Here is a 19,877-nt window from a genome sequence, read left to right as displayed (position 1 = left end):
ACAATAATCTGATATATGATCTGCAAAACTGTTGAAAGTACAAAAGTGGTAAATTGGTGTAAAATCTGCAAATTTGATCAGAGTATTTCAGTGTGAAATGCAGAAACCTCTCATAGCGTGACCATGTGCTTTTTGTGCAGCCAGGTGGTTTGAACTAGCGCTATGTACTTACAGTGCAAGCTAAATAGGTCCCTTAAGCTGTCATTTATTAAATGCCAAGTAATAGCCATTTTAAAGGCCTCGAAGGAGTGCTTATGAAGCTCTTTTAAATACTGCCTTTGAATATGACTTCTGCGGCACAACCAGGAGCAGTGCTCGCCACATTCAGATCTGAATTATCACGTTGCACAAACTCATGTGGAAGAGAAGTGGCTTCTTTAGAGGGACTTAAAATTCAAATACTGCTTCTCTTCATTTTCTTGATGCACTGTTGCTGTAGATTCGTAAGCAATTTTTACATTAATTTGTACTTTACAGGGTCATTGCAGCACTCGTTTTGGGTAATCCCGTAAAAAGTCAATGAATGCCTCTCACCTGACCCACTCATCATCACCTGATTTTTTTGTACAATGGCGCCATCAAACCCACCATGGCGCCATGGAAAATTTAATGGCATTATTATTATCAAGACTGGGCGTGCTGCTCATATCAAGGTAAAAAAAAAATATATATGAATTTAAATAAAATCCTGTAGTAGCTTTGTATACATGTTGTATACATGTGCTCACCCACTCAACTTCATCATGGTTTTAATTTCATGATTTTAAATAGAATCTCTAATTTAATATTTCTCAACTGTTTAAAATTACTGTATTACAAATACATTTTTGGCACAGCAGGAATCAGACATTGAAAGATTATACAAGAAGTTTTATCCAGACAAAAATGGATTCATGAAGGTATGTTGTGTCAAAATGCTAAAATATAATAATGTGAATTAAAAAGTGCAAAATTTCAACCTATCCATATATACCTAGGACATTTATAACTCTGAGTATTTTCACAGGTTAAATTTTTCACAGCTCACTTTGACGGGGTCACATGGGAACATTTGTCAGATTAAACTGATTTTACCCATTTCTCCCACTTTTTTATTCACCCTGAAGTCTGTTTTAACTGGTCTCTGAGTAATGTGGAAGAGCTAATTGGCAGGTTTACACATGAATGAAAGACTGAGCAGACAATGATGCAGTAGTCTAGCCTTCTTTTGGTTGGCCTTTTAGGTGGTTTTAATGCTTTGTTAGAAATGTAAATAAACATGTTACTGGGCGATAACAGAATAGACCTGGGAGACAGTTAACGACCTCCAGTTAGAGCAGAGTACTGTGAGGCACATCATTAGAGTCGGTAGCCTTGTTAAAACTGTTTTTTGCTATTCTTTCCTCATATCTGCCGTTGTTCCAAATGGCTTTTATTCAAGTCAGAAACTCTAAGAGCCCGAGGCTCCTGCTAAACCTCAGCAGAAACAGAGTTTTTCCTGCATATAAACAGTCTTGGCTCCCACTCAAGAAAAATCATTAGGACTATGATTAAAAATACTCTTCACTCTTCTTAATATCTTTAATAACCTGGGTTGAAGTTACACATAAATACTTTTTTTCTTTATCAAATGTCCAGAAACATGAGAAAAATGAACAGAATTCTATCAGGAAACTTAATACAGTTAAGTTTGGCTAACTGTATACAGACCAATCATGCTTATGTGTGTAGGAGGCATGATTGGTCGGATTGGTAAGCAAACCCTGAAGAGAGGAAACACCCTGGGAAGGTTGGCTATACTGCTGGAATGCACCACTTTAGAAAACCCTTAGTTTTTTCCTACCAATCATTAACATGGTTAACACATTCACCTTACATGTGAAAGATCCCTGGGAGATCACAAACCCTGCCTCAGGGTCGCAAGCTAATGCACTCCAAGTGTCGGTGCCAAGCCCTGATAAAAAGGAGAGTTGCATCAGGAAGAGCCAGTCGGCATAAAATCGGTGCCAAATCAAATATGCTGATCCATCCACCGTGGTGAACCTTAGGAAAATAAAGCAGCAGCTGAAAGCACCATTAACGGAAAAATAAAGTTTGTGGAAACTCTTTTTGACTTTAGTCTCACCTCATATTTTTCACCTGGTTGTCTGAGCCACAGTTTGAGACCCACTGGTCTATACTACAAAGCTTAAACCCCGACACTCAGAGCACATACTGTCCACGCAAAGACCGATTCACACGAATACATTCAAAGCAAAAGGAACAGCTGGCTACACTTTTAACTCATAGGAGTCTTACTCACTCCATCAGCCTTATGGGAAAAAAGAGGCTGATCTTTATCTGCCGTGTTCAATGGTAGTTCAGTCAGTAGCTGACCGGGAAGGGGGTGGGGGGAGATAAATAATAAAAAATAAACAAACAAAAAATACAATGGTACTGAAACAAGCTAAATTTTTAGTTTTAAAGCACGTGTGCTGGTATTGTTCTAGAATTTCACAGTGGTTTTCCAGTTGAGTTACCCATGACCCAAACCTAACTGCACACTCAATTCAGGGATAAAGAGATTGCTAGGAAAGCACGTATTTGCAGGGTTTTTCCTGTACTTAAAAACCTTGGCCTCCACCAAAGAGGTTTTAGCCTCCTCTACCAAGGAAATTCTCAAGGGTTTTAATAAAATAATTTAAAATCAATAATTTTTAAGTGGGGTTGGCCAGAAATAAGAGAGATCTACGCAGATTCTTGCAGACCAGACGTGCTTGCAAAGTCAACTCCAAAGGCCAATTTGAGGCAGAAAAATCCCTCTTTTGTTACATTTTATTTCATTTGTGGATGTAAATTCACAAAAGCGTGGGAAGATAGAGGCATGGCGGCCTTCTCCGTGTAGTCATTATTTGATGGTCTAGCCTTGAACGCGAGTTTCATCATCACTGTGACATGAACAGCAAACGCAATAAACAGAATACAAGAAGCTGCCTTAAAATGCAAGCAATAAAATAGGCCTGTAACTTACACAAGCTCTGTATTCATGCTGAACATATGTACATGTGACCTCATGTTTCAAACTGAATGTAAATCGAGCAATGAGAGAAAGCACAATTACTCTCTGGCTGGACAATAACAGGCTGATAAGTCATTTTTTGTTTCTGCACTGTGATCTTTTCTGCATGTTTTCTTGTTTTGATCCTGAGAGTTAATGAGTTAACGAGAGGGTTTCATGAACACAGAAATAAAAGGCCATCTCCTGTTACTCAGAATATCATGTTACCTCTATGATGGATCACGGCCAGAATTATGGATTATAGATGCCAGAGTGAGGCTGGTCTTGTCTTGGTGAGCTTGGAGAGATGCTGTGAATACATTTCCATTAATACTGCTGCAGGGTTTGTACAATAACAACGTGTCTGGCTTGCAGAGAAGAGTCTGTCTGTCCACAAACTAATGATATGAACAAAAAAAAGCATTTTAAAAAATAATAAATACAGTATTTTGACTACTATTGAACAAGTTAGAGCTGTGCATGTGAAACAAATCACTGTGATACACTAGAGCAGTGTGTGAGAATGTGCTTTCAGATAGTTTTACTGCTGACAGCAGCTATGAGAGCTGATATGATTTACATATCCATCTTTGCGTCCATCTTCCATTGTCTTAGTGTTGATTAATATGGATGGTTTGTGATGATCTACTTCCTAAGACGTTATCTTTAGCTTATTTTATATGCAGGCGCCAGCCTCAGTATAATATCATTCTCTATGGTAATTGTTCATTTTGCTTTTTCTAGATCGCATGCTGGAAATGTTCAGCCACCATATCCACAAGGAAAAAGCCTTATTGGAACACTAGACTAATCTGTTACCAATAAGACTGCCTGCTTCATATCTTTACATGCATTTCCATATTGCCAATGAGTGTATTTGCATGCCTAAGTATTATTATTCTTCCCAGGTTTTGGGTTAATTTTGTTAATTGTGTTCAGTTATGTTCTATATTTTTCACTATCACAGCAAGCACCTTGCATTTACATAGCTATTATCATGGGGTGGTAATAATAACAAGGTTTTAAATACATGTGTTGTTTCAGTCCTTGTGTTGTCCCAGTGTTGCATTTATTTTGTATATATGTGTCTCCCTCACACATATATACAGAATCATTTATCAGTTCATCCCACTGAGTCACGAAGCAGGTAAAAGTTTCTGCATTTAGTAATAAAAATATTTCTTTGGTTTCAGAGTATCAATAATTGTTGTCACAGTGTATTTTTATATTTATTTTTTGTCCCTAATTCTATTGAAGTATTCCAGGTAGGATATCTAAGTTTCTTAAAACCAGGAAAAGACTTTATCCAGATGGGTGCGTGTGCAACACATAGCCAGGATACTCTTAAAAAGTCCCAGCACAATCACAAATGCACTCACTGTTAGTAGCTGCCAGGGCTACTCTGTAAAAGGAAGCTTGTTCTCTAAAGAGCTCATCTGTCGTACCCAATTAAGATCCTCCAGAGTTTCATACAGTTACTTAGCACAATGGTATGATTCAGCAGTGTTGTCACTGGGGTTAAAAATATATATAACTGACTGTTTTAAGTGGCATTATGAATGTTTTACACTGATGAGGTGGAAGCGGCTACACATGCTCAGATACCCTTATATTATACTTCACCCTTACCATAAACAGCCTAGATGTCAGTGATGCCTTTTTGACTATTATACTACTTTAAGTATTGTTTAATTGATATATGAAGCATATATTGCTTCTGTGAATCCTCACATTCAAAAAAATATCATTTACAAATGATTAGTGGTTTCTTGATAATTAAACCAATTAATTTCTGGTCCTTAACTAATCATTTGAGGAAAAAAATAAAATGACAATTTTGGTTCTATTTTTGTAACGTCACTAAATTTCTGTAAGAGAATCTTTGCCCCGATCATCATCTATCTAATCAAGAAGAGCACTACTCTACATACCTGCTGCTTACTTTATCTTTTCTATTTTTAGTTTTTGGAGCAAGCTGATGGATTAAAAACACTTTGCAGTATCCTGGGAAATATCCTCTACTATATAGACCTTCTGAAATGTCCTAATCCGCTGCTTCTTTTTAATCCAGTGTAGGGAAAATCAGACAAAGAAAACTACTGTTGCATGTGTCTCGGGAGCTTACTTTAAAATGAGGATCAATTGTGGCCTCCTGTACTTTAATGAGCTCTGTTCATGGGGTTTCCTATCTTTCTTGCAAACCAAGCGTGTCGTTCCTGTGCTCTATTTTTGCATCCTCACTGTCAGAAATCAGCTATATCTATAAAAAAACAGGGAGTTAAATCGCTGCTCTGTTTGCCGTATAGCTCGTTTTGTACTACAGCATTATGCAGATGGAGGACAGATGCATCAAACAGCCGTAGCCTATATGAAACAGGAGAACCGTGGAAATGCACTGCAGGCAGAGTCATTAGTGATGGCATTTAACAAGCTCTTCAGCTGACAGGAATGTAAGGGAAACAGTCTGGTTGTAGCTGGCTCGAAGACTGCATTTGATTTTCACGCTGTAAAGGGGACCTACCACATTTTAACTACAGGATAGGAGTTATAAGTATCAGCACTTCCTTTTTTTGGTGACTCCAAAGATGTTGGAAGTTTTCATCTTCATTAATCATGTTTTACGTCAACACACCAGACAGATTTACCGCAAAGTACCTGGTCATGCCAAAGCAGTTTTCTCTGCTGTCTGTCTGCATCTCAGTATTTCTCTCTTCCTCTGAATGCTATTTTTAGCCGCTTTGCTCAGATTATATAATTCATAAAAAGTAAGATGAGAAATTGTGCCAAGTTGGAAAGAGGTTCAACGAAGTCGGTGGCGTAGCCAGGGCAAAGGGAGAGAAAAAGCAGAGAGGGCTGAAGGATGACAAAGATCAGGCTTGTCACATCAGACCCACCTCAGCTTTCAGAGACGTTACACCACCAAGCTTTATCTGCTCTGTGATGACAGCGCATTACGGATGCAGATAAAGTGTCAGCAGTCAGGCAGAAAGATCCACACTGAAAACTTTGAAGGAGAAAGATGAGACAAAGTAGTTTAGAGAGTCAAAGTGGGCTATTTGTTGGGAGCCGCTTTCACTCAGCAGGTTGATGCTGCTCGGTTCGTGAAGCCTCGCTGGCCCTGCTGTCTGAATACACGCCAGGATTACAAATGCTGGACAGCAGTTGGCAAAACAGGCAGTCTGATTATAATGGAGGGAGCTCCATCGCAGCGTGAACTATATAGGCCAGGACAAGGTGAGAGGAAGCCTTGCCCAGTAAATCACTCAGGCCTGCCTGGAACGTGACTGGGGTCTGGTGAAAGGATGGGTGGAGCGGGAGAAGAGAGTGACAGCTTTATACAGCAGGCTGTTGCTCAGCTGTAGAGTGGGATAGCTTGTAGGTGGGGGAGGTACGAGTGGAGCGAAGGGGGTGGGGATTATGTAACAGTGTTACAAACATATGCCCAGTGATGCGAGGAAACCCCATATGAATTAAAAAAGGTGAAAAGGGCAAAAAATAATTCAAGGGAGGTTATGAATAAAAGCTGAGAAAGATGAAATTCACAGATTTGCCAGTGTTGCTTTTTATACTTTGATACCACACATGAAGCCAGGCTAAGTGTGTGTGTGTGTGTGTGTGCACTGAGCATGACTGAGTTAACTGAACCATGTCACTTCATCAAGCTGCCACTCTGTTTCCATTGGAGACTTAATGTGTTCATTTGCTGGGAGGGTGAATCCCTTGTCTGCACACACAACTACACACTCACACATGTACATGCAATCACGCAAAATAGCTATGCTAACCAGGTGTTTTCTCTGCCCGTTTTCTCTCTGCGCAGCTTAGCTCTCCATCCGGAACGAGTGTTGGTGGCCACGGGACAGGTGGGCAAGGAGCCTTACATCTGTGTGTGGGACTCCTACACTGTGCAAACCGTGTCCATCCTCAAGGATGTGCACACACATGGCATTGCTTGCCTGGCCTTTGACCTCGAGGGACAGGTACTGTTCTTGCAGAATAATGCAAATGTTAAAAGACAGTAAGAATCTGTCACATTAAAAGATGAACAGCGCTGCTGTAGTTTTAATCTTTGCAGTCTTTGTCCAGTGCCATAAAATTTGGGGATGTTTCTAGGGAGCCAAAGAGAGCTGGAAGTGTCACCAGATAGCAGATCTGCAGAACTGTATGAGCATTTTGCAGCTGTGAATGCCATATTTCCTATTACTCCAACTGAGATTACTGAGCTACAGTCGTATTGCATCACAGAACTTGTCAGTTTGCAGTGTTAAAGTGAGATAAACTTTCCGTACGTAACAGGCTTGCATCCAGACAATTTAGTTTTTATTCTCTGACACAACCAACTTTCCAGCAACCTCCTTTTTATCTTTTTTTTTGTCATCGTCTCAATCTTTCTCGGACTTGTCACCAGTTAACGTTTACACACTGCAACCTTCAGATATCATATTGATGTGAACTGTGAAAATCAATACAGAAAAGGTTTTGTATTTACACGCCTTTCAAAGTGGACTTTAACATCCTATATTTTTCAGGGAAGGAATATGACCCTGTGTTACTTTCCTGCTCGGGTCATGAGCTGGGGACTTAGATGAAAGGTGACAGTTTTTAAAGTCAGAGAAAAATCCATCGCTTATTAGTTTAGCAGCTCTATTTACCCTCCATCGCTCCCCCTTCCTGGATCAGAGGAAGTGAGAGCTGAACTCAGAGCAATCTAGAATAAATCCCTGGTGCCATTACCCTGTCCATCTATTATAGCAATATAAAAAAAGTACACTGATATTTGACACTTCCTTCTCTCCGAGATATTACAGCATTACTGATATTACTGACTCTTTTATTCTGTTTTAGACAATTTCTGCATGCCAGATTATGCAGTGATCAAGGGTTTTTGCGAACAATTATTATGTGGTTTCATCCGTGATTTGAGATTTTAGGTGGTTGCTAGGGGATGTGATGATTTCATAATATATAACACATCATTTTGTGGATATAAATTAGATACTTTTTTGATGAAAAAAAAATCACACAATTAGTTTTTAAGGTTTTATACATAAATGTATAAATGCTATAGATTTTAGGCCTGGGTTAGTGGTTGCTAGACTTTATGATTATGTCATAACATCTGACATGCCTGAGAGACTAAGATGTAACTGTGAGCCAGTTTTAGTTGCTCAACTAAAATAGTGATTTTGTCTCACAGTCACACTATTAGCATTTTGGCATGTTGGAATGTTTTTTGGAGCCAGAAATCACTATATTTAAGGAAGAGGGTGGAGTAGAAAGTTCAGCAAACAAGTTAGCAAGCTGGAGCCATACAATCTAACACAAAGACACTCACTGAATAACAGTATCATTATTAATATTAGTAGGAGTGTCAAATTATTTGATTAAAAATTCTCCACAAGACAAGTCTGTGTCTTTTTATGCAATCTACGTGTGATCACAGCGTTCTTGCAGCAACCATAAAGTTGTTTGGGACAGCACTGTATACCTCCTTGCTACCAGTTTTACCTAGCAACAACCAGCAATCTTTGTATGCTGACATCCTTTCAGTATCAATATGGGGAAATATAGCTGGTATAATGTTAATCATCTTAGCCGTCTTACCTTAGCATGCTAGCATGCTATAACATTTATGAACTTACAGATTCTTTAAAATATCATTAATACCAGATATTTGGGCATAAAGGATTTTGAACTATGTCCCAAAAAAGGGATTGAGTTACAGTATTTAAAAAAAACTAATTTAATTACCGTCCATACCAATAAGAACTATTTTAAAATGATAAAATGTTTGCCTCAGTCCATGTTGTTATGTCTCATTAACCCCAAACCAGCAAAATCTGTGTTAGTGTTGTGAAGGGATCCTTGCCAAAAAGGCTCCAATAGCACCAAAACTTTTGCTTTGCTTTGATGATCAAAAAAACCCAAAATCATTCTAGGTTTTTATTGTTATGAATGAATATCTGTACAACTATTCACAGAGATTCATCTAATAACTGCTGAGCGAGACCCGTCGACAGAACATCCCTAGAGCTACGCCACTACCGCTGCTAAAACATTACTTGAGTTTGAATGCACATCTCAGCCGCCTTCATCTGCACGGTTCCACTGGGTTTCAACACTCGGGGCCTCTTTCCTCATCATTAAAACACTGGCTTTTCAAATTCAGTTAAAACTGTGCAAATGCCTCACCAGAGACTTCTGTCCATAGCCAAACACTGATTCAGCACTGCATCGAAGATGTAAACCAAGCAGCAGAGTAGTGAAGGATTTCCATGAGAGTTGCTCTCTTCTCTTCTGCTCCACTGCTGCCGCTGCCTACTCACTCAGTCGGCTATAGGTGGCTCCTCCAGCAAAAGCACTCAAATGTGCTCACTGGAAGCGCCAGAGGCTGGACAACTGTTCTCTTCTGCTCTGTAGCCATTATTAGCCCTTTCACTGTGACCTACCATGCTGCAGTGGAGCTAGCTAAGTTTGTTTTGCAGTGATTAGTGAGAGTCTGTGATGTCTCTGTTTTTCTTTGCTCTCTTTACAGTGTTTGGTGTCTGTGGGTTTGGACTCGAAAAACACAATCTGTGTGTGGGACTGGAGGAGAGGGAAGGTTCTGGCAGCCGCTCCCGGTCATACAGACAGGGTAAACACTTTCCTCCTCCCCTTGCTCCTCTGTCACAAGCTCTGTATTGACCGCCTCAATTAGCTATAAATGCAGGATGGAGCACCTGCCCAACAGGGACATAAACAAGTTAGGCCTGATTGATTGTAAGCCTTCCAGAGCCCATCGGAGAGGAGTATACGTCTAATGAAAAGGAATTTTAAAAAGATGAAACACAGGCAGCTGTTGTTTTCTAATTCAGCCCACACATGTTATAACACAGGCAGGGTAAACACACACAGACACACCACACACTTTTTTTTCCCTTTTAATTTCCTCCTCCTGCAGCGAATGTGATTATTAAAAGTCCAGACTTGAAGGTGGATGTTGTGGTATTTAATGCATTGTGTGTTTTCTCCCTGCAGATATTTGACATATCGTGGGATTTGTACCAGCCGAGCAAGCTCGTAAGCTGCGGTGTCAAACATATCAAGGTACAGCCATTTCCTGGTCGTTTTATGCAGTGTACTATAGATGGCTCAGGCTTGCAAAATATATGAAAACAGATTATGATTTTTAGAAGTTTTCATGGCGCCTCGGTTCTCCCCGCTTTATCGTCATGGCCACATCAAAGCCTTAAAATAGATCTATGCAAATTCGTTTTATTTCATGGCTATAAGGCACTTAACATAAGTAGGACAGGCAAAGACTCACTCTCTCTCTTCTCTCAAATTTGTAGTAATCTGCACTGCAGAGAGTAAAATGTTTCTTTTTCTTTTTTTTTTGTTGAAGACCGTGACTCTGCTACTCAGCTCCCCCTTTCAAAATCCCCATTCAACTCTATAAAAGCACTCCGCTCTACAAACTGCAGCTGTGCTCACTTCCTGTTCCAGGCCTATCTCTATCACTCTTTTCAAGAGTGGCGCTCATAAATCTTCAATGAGTTGATGCAGGGTGTCTGTCTTCGCCAAGCCGTCCCTTGGGATGTGTAGTTGTAGTGTTCAGAGGAGGCTCATTTCCAAAACATTGGGAAAAGAATGAATCACGCTCAGATAGGAAATGTACCCTCTGGCTCTGCAAGGCTAAGTATTCAGGCACGCTTAAGTGGGCAATGCAGTCGAGAGGGGGTGTGAGGTCGGGGGGTTAACCTACTGTACGTTTTTCTCGGTGTGTAATGTTCTCTCGTAGTAATTACCCCCTGAACTCTTTCTCAACTGCCTCGATGCAGAAACTGCTGCGCCCAACCCCCCCAGTCTTTGCAGAATCCTTTGGTCCTTCTCCGTCCTCCTCATCTCCTTTCACCCCTTCGGGTTGTCTGATGCCAAGGCAATCCAGCAATTGTCCCACATAATTCCCCAGCCCTTCACCCTGCAGACCATGTGACATCTGCTCCCCTGGCCTGTTTTCGCTCTGTGATTATAGCACTCAGAGCATACAGGAGATTTAGCCCCAGTAATCCACTCACTAGCAGGGAGGAGGAAAACACCACCTCTGTGGTGGGGACGCTTTCCTCCACATGCAGCTACTCATCACTTTGTGTTTTGAATTCACAAACATATACCCCACTTATCCAGCTTTTTCGAAGACTGTTGTACATTTATGTTTTGTGTGTTGTCACCCAGTTTCTCCCAGCTGTTTGACTTCTCACAACAAAGAATTAACTTCCTGTGACGCCAAATGACTGGGTCATTTATGAGGAAAAACATCTTAAAATTAGAATTAGAATTAGAATTCAACTTTATTGTCATTGCACATGCACAGGTACAGGGCAACGAAATGCAGTTTGCATCCATCCAGAAGTGCTTTAGTGATATAGATATATTACAATATATATTAGCAATAATATAGATATGTGAGTATATTACAGAAATGGGTCTATTATGGTATGTTATAATGTACACGGTATGAAGTATGTTGTGAATATTCTATAACTATAAGTATGTAAAGGCTGTAGTGAGTACAAGCTATGTACAGGCTATGAACAGGATATAAATATGAAAAACTATACAGAATATGAAATAAATAACTTTACAGAATCTGAGATATACAGCTATACAGAAATGGGAACTATGCAAGTTGTAAACAGTTGTAGGATTAAAAATTATCGTATGTACAGAATGATTATTTACACAGAGCTATACAGTAGTGCAGTTAAGATAAGTGAGGGTGTAGATAGTTTCTACAGAGGCTATATAAAGTGCTGGTGGTTGTGAGTGGTGGTTCAGTCCATGTTATTATTGTGTTTGAGGGTACAGTTGTCCATTGTGGGTGTGTGTATGTTCAGTCCATGAGTTTAACGTGGGTCAGATGTCAGCAGGCAGAGTTCAGGAGTCTGACAGCTGTGGGGAAGAAGCTGTTCCGGTACCTGGTGGTCTTAGTCCGGAGGCTCCTGTGGCGCCTCCCAGAGGGCAGGAGGGTGAAGAGTCCATGTGATGGGTGACTGGGGTCTTTGATGATTTTCCCAGCCCTTTTCAGACACCGCTTCCTGTAGATGTCTTTTATGGCAGGAAGTGGTGCTCCGGCGATGCGCTGGGCAGTTTTCACGACCCTCTGCAACGCCTTCCGGTCCGAGGCAGAGCAGTTCCCGTACCAGACTGTTATACAGTTGGTCAGGATGCTCTCGATGGTGCAGCGATAGAAGTTCACCAGGATGTCTGAGGACAGGTGGTTCTTCCTCAGAGTCCTCAAGAAGAAGAGGCGCTGGTGAGCCTTCTTGACCAGCTTGGAGCAGTTGGTCGTCCAGGTGAGATCCTCGGAGATGTGGACTGCCAGGAACTTGAAGCTGCTCACACGCTCCACAGCCGTCCCACGATGAGCTCCTTGGTCTTCTCGGTGTTAAGCAGCAGGTTGTTTCTGTCGCACCACTCAGCCAGACGATCCAAAATTAAAAGAAACTCAGAAAAAGTTACCTAATTTTTTCAGATCATTTCCACCAAATCATATAACAAAAGCCCCTGGTTGGGAATCAGAACCACAGGTTGGCCACCAACCTTAAACCTGTGTACATAACATGAGAATTTCATAATTTCAAAGTTTTTATTTGTCTGGAGTTAACTACCAACTCACTTGTGTATTTTTAACCCACATGGTGATCTCACTCACATGGTGTTCATAGCATATAATAATCTCAACACATTATCACACCACTCAGATATAAATAGAAGCAGACTCACGTGCCTAGAACAGCATAAAATATATCCACAACTCACGGTTAGTAAAATGTCATGGGTACATGATGAAAACAGCTAGCGAGAGAGGTGTTGTTTTTGTGTTTTGGTCATCTGAAAGCCACAAAGCCACAGAGGTCGGCTTGAGTTCAGGTCAGTTAGCTGTCCTTACAGCAGGCTGCCAAATAGTTGACCTCTGTTAGTGCAGCAGCAACATTTAGGGTCACTGTATTTGGGCAAGAGGGGGAATTGTGAGTGGGATGCAGGGCGTACAGGGACGTGCAGTGCAGTAGATAATGAATGACTGACCTTTCTATGTTAATTACACTTAAAAGCTTTCCCTTGGGGTGATGGTGGAGGTAACCGAGCTAACGACATACTACTAATCCTGTGCTAAGAGGACGAGCTCGCTCAAAAGTGTCATTGCCAAGACTTGATTTTGACTCAGAGGAGTCTCATTTTCAGGGACCTTTCCTCCATGTTGTCCCTACCCCTGTGTGCCTTCCTCTACTGCTCATGGCCTCATCATAAACCTCTCCAGCATCCAGTGCTCTCTCAGTAATTCTGCAGCGAAGGGATTAGCCAGCGCCTGTGTCTCGCAGCCTTATCAGTTGCGGGCAGGGAGGTCTGTGCAGTCACGCCGCATCCATCCCCACTGCTTCGGCAACAGGCTGTGCGACAAAGCCCCCTCCCACGAACCCTTACCAAACCCAGCACTTGACACACTTTCACCTGTGTGTCCCAGTATTCATCACACATTTATGATTTCCACTATTTAACCTTCACCGAAACCACAAAAGCTCCCTAACTCGCAAATGCTCCCTGAAATCTCAGTGAAGAGCTCAAGACCAGAAAAGTCCTGTTCTGGTACGGTGTGTGCAAGCCTTAAATGACTGATGGCATCTGCGATGCTTGTCTATGATAATCAGTCCCTCCTCTTAGAGCGCAACAGCTCTATCAGTCAGGGTAATGGGTGTTAGCGAGGGTGTGACAAGCTGTCACTTTCAAAGAGCTCATTTGTTTATCCTGTTAGTCCCTATCAAGCTGCTGTGCAATCATTCGTGCATTGTCCGAAACACAAATATCCATTTTGAGTCAAGCTATAGGTTTGAATACGAAGCAGCTGTCAAACACATGATCAGGTGAAGCAGAAAATGGGCTGTCAGCGTGTCATTTTTCTGCCGCCTGCCGGTGATGAGTGTCTCGGTTTCACGTGAGGATGGCTGTGTCTCAGTAGACGCCTTTCCTGAGCTTTGTCCCTGTGATCTCATCTCCATGCAGACAGAGCGTCTCATTTTCACTCTCTCCCCCTCCGTTTGATGGATTTCGCCCTCAGACGAGGCCATGCCTGTGCATCCCAATGACCTTGTTCATAAATCATGAGCATGCGTGTATGTGCGTGTGTCTGTGGATGCTGATCAGGTGATTACAACACAGCCCCCACCCTCCAGCGAGAGTACCCAGTATGGCATACGGAGACTTGGGGTGAGGTGTGGGATTAGGTATTTTGAGTTTGACTTTTCTTTCAAGGTCTGTGTGCGTGTGTGTGTTTTTTAATGGTGGTTGTACGTGCGTGCCAAAACACACGTATTTGGTCCCAAATACTGCGTAATTGTGCCTTTGCCGTTTCAGGACAGGATTACACAGGGGATTATTAGCCACCATACTCTTCCACTCTTTCTGTTTGTGTTTGCAGTTCTGGAGCTTATGCGGTAATGCTCTCACGCCCAAACGTGGTGTTTTTGGCAAAACGGGGGATCTCCAAACAATCCTCTGCCTTGCTTGCGCTAAGGACGAAGTCACCTATTCAGGTGCCTTGAACGGTGACATCTACGTGTGGAAAGGGATTAACCTGATGAGGACGGTGCAGGGTGCTCATGGGGTAAGTGTGTAATCAGGGTGCATTGTGGTCTTTCGCTCAGGCGGGTTTTGCCTGCACACCTGCAGGTACATACAGAGCAGAACTAAAGTAAAAGCAGCTAGTAAACTTAACGGGGTTCATAGCTATGCTCGCTGGATTTATTTGATTCTGCTCTGTAGAAAAGGATCAGCCTTTTCCTCCACAGGATTAAATGATATCTATGGGATCAACAGCTGGGTGAGGGGGGATAGGCGAATGGGGGAGGGGATAATAACTACAGTACATGTCCATTCCTGCTTTTTGGATGACCAAATATCTTACTAGGGGTTGAACAGGGCCAGACCAGACAAACAAGGGCATCAGTAGAGCTTTCCACTTAAGCTATAATAAAAGCAAACATGACAACTTCCTTTTCTCAGTTTGGTTTTATCTCGAGGCCGCTGTAGCCAGTTTGTAATTGCAAAAGCCTTGTTCAACAAATGCTTGGCTGAGGAGCAGCACTATGGAGTTTGTAGCTGAGGCTGGTTCTGTCATTGCTCATTTCCTGTGCAGATCCTCACTGACAGCCTGTCATTTCCTCCAGTCAGGGATTTTCAGCATGAATGCCTGTGAAGAGGGCTTTGCCACCGGGGGCCGAGACGGCTGCGTCCGGCTGTGGGATCTCAACTTCAAACCAATTACTGTCATTGATCTCAGGGAAACAGACCAAGGATATAAAGGTGATGTCAAATTTGCTCTTTTTTCCCATTAATTTGGGTACAGAAATAATCCAGGTTAAAATTTAAACAACATTGTGAATGAACAAATACATCTGGATTTTTTTAAAAGGCATTCTTTATATTATATATTTTTAATTAATTTTCTAACATTTTCTTCTTGCTCTCTATTTTTCCCCATTTCCTATACTTTTAATCTTGGACCTAACAGTAGCTAGAGGTGAAAATAGCCGAGGTGGGTAATGTCACTGAGGGCGGAGTTAACAACCATGTCAGTCTGTTTGTAGCAGTCTCCACATTTGTTCTACTGTTCCTCTTGTTGTTAGTAAGTTCAAGCACTGTTGCAATTTTTGCTCTGTATACAGACGTCTTCTACAGTTCTGTGCAAACGTTTTAAGCTCGTACAGTAAATCGGTGATGCTACCAATAATAGCCTAGTGAGTGTTTTTATTCAGTTTAGTTCCCAAAGTGTCCAAAAACAACTGAATAACATTCAAATGTCACCATGTGGAGAACTCAACACCTGCTCTCAACCTGCTGATTTTGCAGATTTTAAATATGTGTTTTACAAACTCAGACGCCATCAATTAAACTTTCTCACTCAACTGAATTTATTTCCAAATTTAGGCTGAAATGCCGTTTAAAGGAATATGTTATAATTTATAATTCATGTTTTTCTCTTGCTTGATGATACAGAAACACAATCACCAGCTAATAATGTAGCAGTACATCAGCTGTTCTGTCATAAAAAAAAGCAGAACTGAGAAGAAAGCGCAAGATTTAATTAATGTGTTTAACAAAGCACAGAAGGTTTATTTGAAAAAAGCAATTAATTCATGCAAAATGAAGCAAACAAATAAAAGACTAAATAGGATCAATCTTTATCTTAAAGTCATCTTCAGTGAGCTGTTCCGAGCATCGTGGAGAAGTCGTCACATTTTTTCCATTCATTCATTCATTCATGTCTCAGTGTCTTCTGTCTAGTTATGTAATCCCAGACTGACTTCAGTATGTTAAGGTCAGGGCTCTGTGTGGGCCTCACCTTTGTGTTGCTGAAGATAGTTCTTGATGATTCTGCCTGTTTGTTTGAGGCCATTGTGATGCTGCAAAATGACTCAAGGACTGCCTCTCTGATGACTAAGACACCAAACATCAAAAGTGGCTGAAACTTTTGTACAGTACTGTATGTAAAGAGCATTTGCATCCTCCATCCTATACTTGCTGTATTACCAAAAGTCAGTTGCAAATCGGCTTGAAAACATGTGCCATCCTTGTATTTCTTGTTAAAAAATCCGTCCTAGCTTGCAGATGGGTATTATCACCTCCTGTTTTTATTATCCCTGTTGCGTCTTTAATAACGGCTGCCTTTTATAAGTGGCAAATGTCTGTCTGCTTTCATGTTTGCGTGTTATTTCGTTTCATTTTTGGTTATGTTTACCATTTGTGTTTCTGACAGGGCTGTCAGTGCGTAGTGTGTGCTGGCGAGGAGATCACATCCTAGTGGGCACACAGGACAGTGAGATCTTTGAGATTGTGGTCCACGATCGCAACAAGCCCTTCCTCATAATGCAGGGTCACTGTGAGGGAGAGCTTTGGGCGCTGGCTGTGCACCCAACGAAGCCTCTAGCTATGACTGGAAGTGACGACCGCTCAGTCAGGTAAAGCCTCAGCTTCCGTTCGTGCAGTATTAACTCGTGCATGCAATTTGTGTGTAAAAAGTTAGTCCCCTCCACTCCAATACAAGTTAGATTTGTAATGATGTTGATCTTTTGGAGTAATTGGAACTGCCTGGGTCCGGTTGTAAAGTTAATGTATCACAGGAAAAAGGCCAAATATCATTGACTCTTCAATTTGCACTTTTTCATTCTTCTCCGGTTGTTTTTACCTCTGCATTTTTCCTGCTGTTATGTCTGTACAGGATATGGAGCCTTATAGATCATGCGCTGATAGCTCGCTGCAACATGGAGGAGCCTATCCGCTGTGCGGCTGTAAGTACTGATGGTATTCACCTGGCACTGGGGATGAAGGATGGCTCATTCACTGTTCTAAGAGTCAGGTGGGTATACAATTCGAAAGTTGGATGGAAAATTTAGATCTAGCTATAAATCTCCTCTAAATGAAGAGGTTGCATTATTTGGTGTCCATTAGCTAATACATTCCTCTGCTTCCCTCCAGAGACATGACTGAGGTGGTGCACATCAAGGACAGGAAGGAGGCCATCCATGAGCTGAAGTACTCCCCCGATGGGGCCCACTTGGCTGTAGGCTCAAATGATAACTCGGTGGATATCTATGGTGTGGTGCAGAGGTACAAGAAAGTGGGTGAGTGCATTGGCTCCACCAGCTTCATCACCCATATGGACTGGTCCACAGATAGCAAGTATCTGCAGACAAATGATGGCAGCGGCAGGAGGCTCTTCTACAGGATGCCAAGTAAGTACAGGAATATAGACTGCAGTATACACTGTGACTTAGGAGATAGAGTAGCTCGTCTGCTTACTGGCAAGTTGGTCTCCAATCGGCATTTTGAAGCATCCTTGAACAAGATTTCAAATTGAGAGTGCATGTGTGTGATCAATAAAACACAAAGAATAAAGTGCATGAAATAAATTTCTGTATGATGTTGATCGGTCAAACAAAATATAGAAAAATCCTACAGAACTACCAGGTTATTTATTAAAGATGCTGCTTTGTGAGATAAAATGTTGCTCTCTTTTGTTGAGGTGGGAAGGAGGTCACCAATAGGGAAGAGCTGAAGTTGGTACAGTGGGCTACGTGGACATGTGTTTTGGGCCCTGAGGTTAATGGACTATGGCCCAAATACTCGGACATCAATGACATCAACTCTGTGGACGCCAACTTTAACAACCAAGTCTTAGTAACTGCTGATGACTATGGATTAGTCAAACTTTTGCGATATCCATGTGTAAAAAAAGGTAAAGACTATCTCATTTTATCACAAAAATGGCATTTAGGTAAAACTTTATACTCTTTTTCTAATGCATTGTCTCTTGATTTCAGGTGCAAAATTTAAAAAGTATTTAGGCCACTCGGCTCACATAACTAATGCTAGATGGTCACATGACTACCAGTGGGTAGTAACTATCGGGGGTGCTGATCACTCAGTGTTCCAGTGGAAGTTTGTTCCCGAAAGAAAGTCTAAAGAAGCTCTGCATATAGCACCTCAAGGTACAGTATTGCCCTCACTCTGGCTTTATTTGCATCACTGTACTTACTGTAATGTGGCGCTTTATGTCCTTCCGAACTGTAGGTTTTACTTCTGATCAATCCATTAAGGAATATTGCAGCGTTACATTTTAATGTAGGTGATGACTTGCATTACGGCTATTACTTATTTCATAAAATCAGTGGCTCCTGCCAACAAGACATCAAATTAGTCTGAGTGTGGAAGCCGGATGTCTACTCAATCTCCTCTTCAAACAGGAGGAATACTGTGTACAGCAAATTCTGTCTTACGTACTGTTCATTTTCATTTTATGGAGAGTTACACAAAAGCCCTTAGTCTCATGACAGACATTTTTAAAAGTTATCGAAGGGAAAGCACGAATATATTATTGATGGCTGAATTCCACTTATGGGAGTTCCTGCTCTTGTACATGCTGTTTTACAGTAATGGCTTACTAGGATACTTAATGGACCTGTGCCATCATTAATTCTGCCTGTGCTTGTCCTACTCCAAATGTCTGCTGTGATAACGGTCTGTGATACCACTTTCTTGTCTTTGTGGTATAATTTAAAAAAATGGAGTCAGGAGGTCATTACTTTGCTTTCAAAAAAACGCTGGGAAAAGAGAGATTATTTGGCTTGGCTCTGTCAAAAAATACTGCTGCAACACTCCTCCCACTGTCTTCCTGTGGTCCTAGCCTGTCTTGGAGGTCAATAGGTTAACTTCCCAAGGTGTTCAGCTAATGCAGCTCACCTGAGTGTTTCGACCCATTACAACTGGCCAATGAATTCATTTGATTCCGTTTGCGTTTATGCCTAACAACTCCACGGCACATGTGCTGATATTACTAGCTTCGAACAACATTTGTTTAATTTTCTGATTTTCCATCTTATTTAAGTGAATGTATTGCGTAGACTACTTGTCATTTGCTTTTCGCCAGTTTGTGGAAAAATTGGGGGCTTGTCCAGGATCTTTTTTTGCTTGCAGACAGCAAAAGGAAACAGCTTAGTTGGGGAGTTTTTGTCTCACAATGTGGTCATGCTACACTTAATTGTAACATAATTGCCTTTACTCTCTGGCTAGCCTCACTCACACTGGATTTATTAATCGGGGCTAAGCACACTTCATTTTGACCTAGCATCTTCAGTTCTCTCTCTCTCTCTTTTATTCACACAAGCTTTTGAAAAACACTCTTGACAAGCACCATGGTCCATGAGTTTATGCATTTTGTGGCTTAATTGGGGAGATTTTGGAAGCATTGTTATTTTGTTCTCTCAAATGCGTTATAGAGCCATTAATTACTGATTATAGGGATATTTAGGGATCCAGCTGTTGTTGA

At 41.4% G+C, this 19,877-nt stretch overlaps 1 protein-coding gene across 3 annotated transcripts in view; it reads left to right on the top strand.

Annotated features, from left to right (window-relative positions):
- The window catches only part of eml5 (EMAP like 5), a 53,012-nt gene that overhangs the window by 1,495 nt on the left and 31,640 nt on the right, over positions 1-19,877 (top strand). For 2 of the 3 annotated variants that reach the window (XM_085442276.1, XM_085442275.1), the window contains exons 2-11: positions 6,837-6,996; positions 9,552-9,650; positions 10,034-10,102; positions 14,472-14,657; positions 15,220-15,355; positions 16,809-17,010; positions 17,271-17,408; positions 17,528-17,784; positions 18,075-18,287; positions 18,373-18,540. In XM_085442276.1, coding sequence (XP_085298402.1) covers positions 6,837-6,996; positions 9,552-9,650; positions 10,034-10,102; positions 14,472-14,657; positions 15,220-15,355; positions 16,809-17,010; positions 17,271-17,408; positions 17,528-17,784; positions 18,075-18,287; positions 18,373-18,540 — 1,628 coding nt within the window. Of the gene's footprint in view, positions 1-6,836; positions 6,997-9,551; positions 9,651-10,033; positions 10,103-14,471; positions 14,658-15,219; positions 15,356-15,563; positions 15,588-16,808; positions 17,011-17,270; positions 17,409-17,527; positions 17,785-18,074; positions 18,288-18,372; positions 18,541-19,877 lie in introns of all 3 variants that reach the window. The other variant, XM_085442274.1, reaches the window with a different exon arrangement.

This window comes from Copadichromis virginalis, linkage group LG19, assembly GCF_057382275.1.
Source record: "Copadichromis virginalis isolate Kocher_CV1m ecotype Utaka linkage group LG19, C_Virginalis_male_GT1.1, whole genome shotgun sequence".
Classification (NCBI taxonomy): domain Eukaryota; kingdom Metazoa; phylum Chordata; class Actinopteri; order Cichliformes; family Cichlidae; genus Copadichromis; species Copadichromis virginalis.
This window is presented reverse-complemented; position numbering and strand designations above follow the sequence as displayed.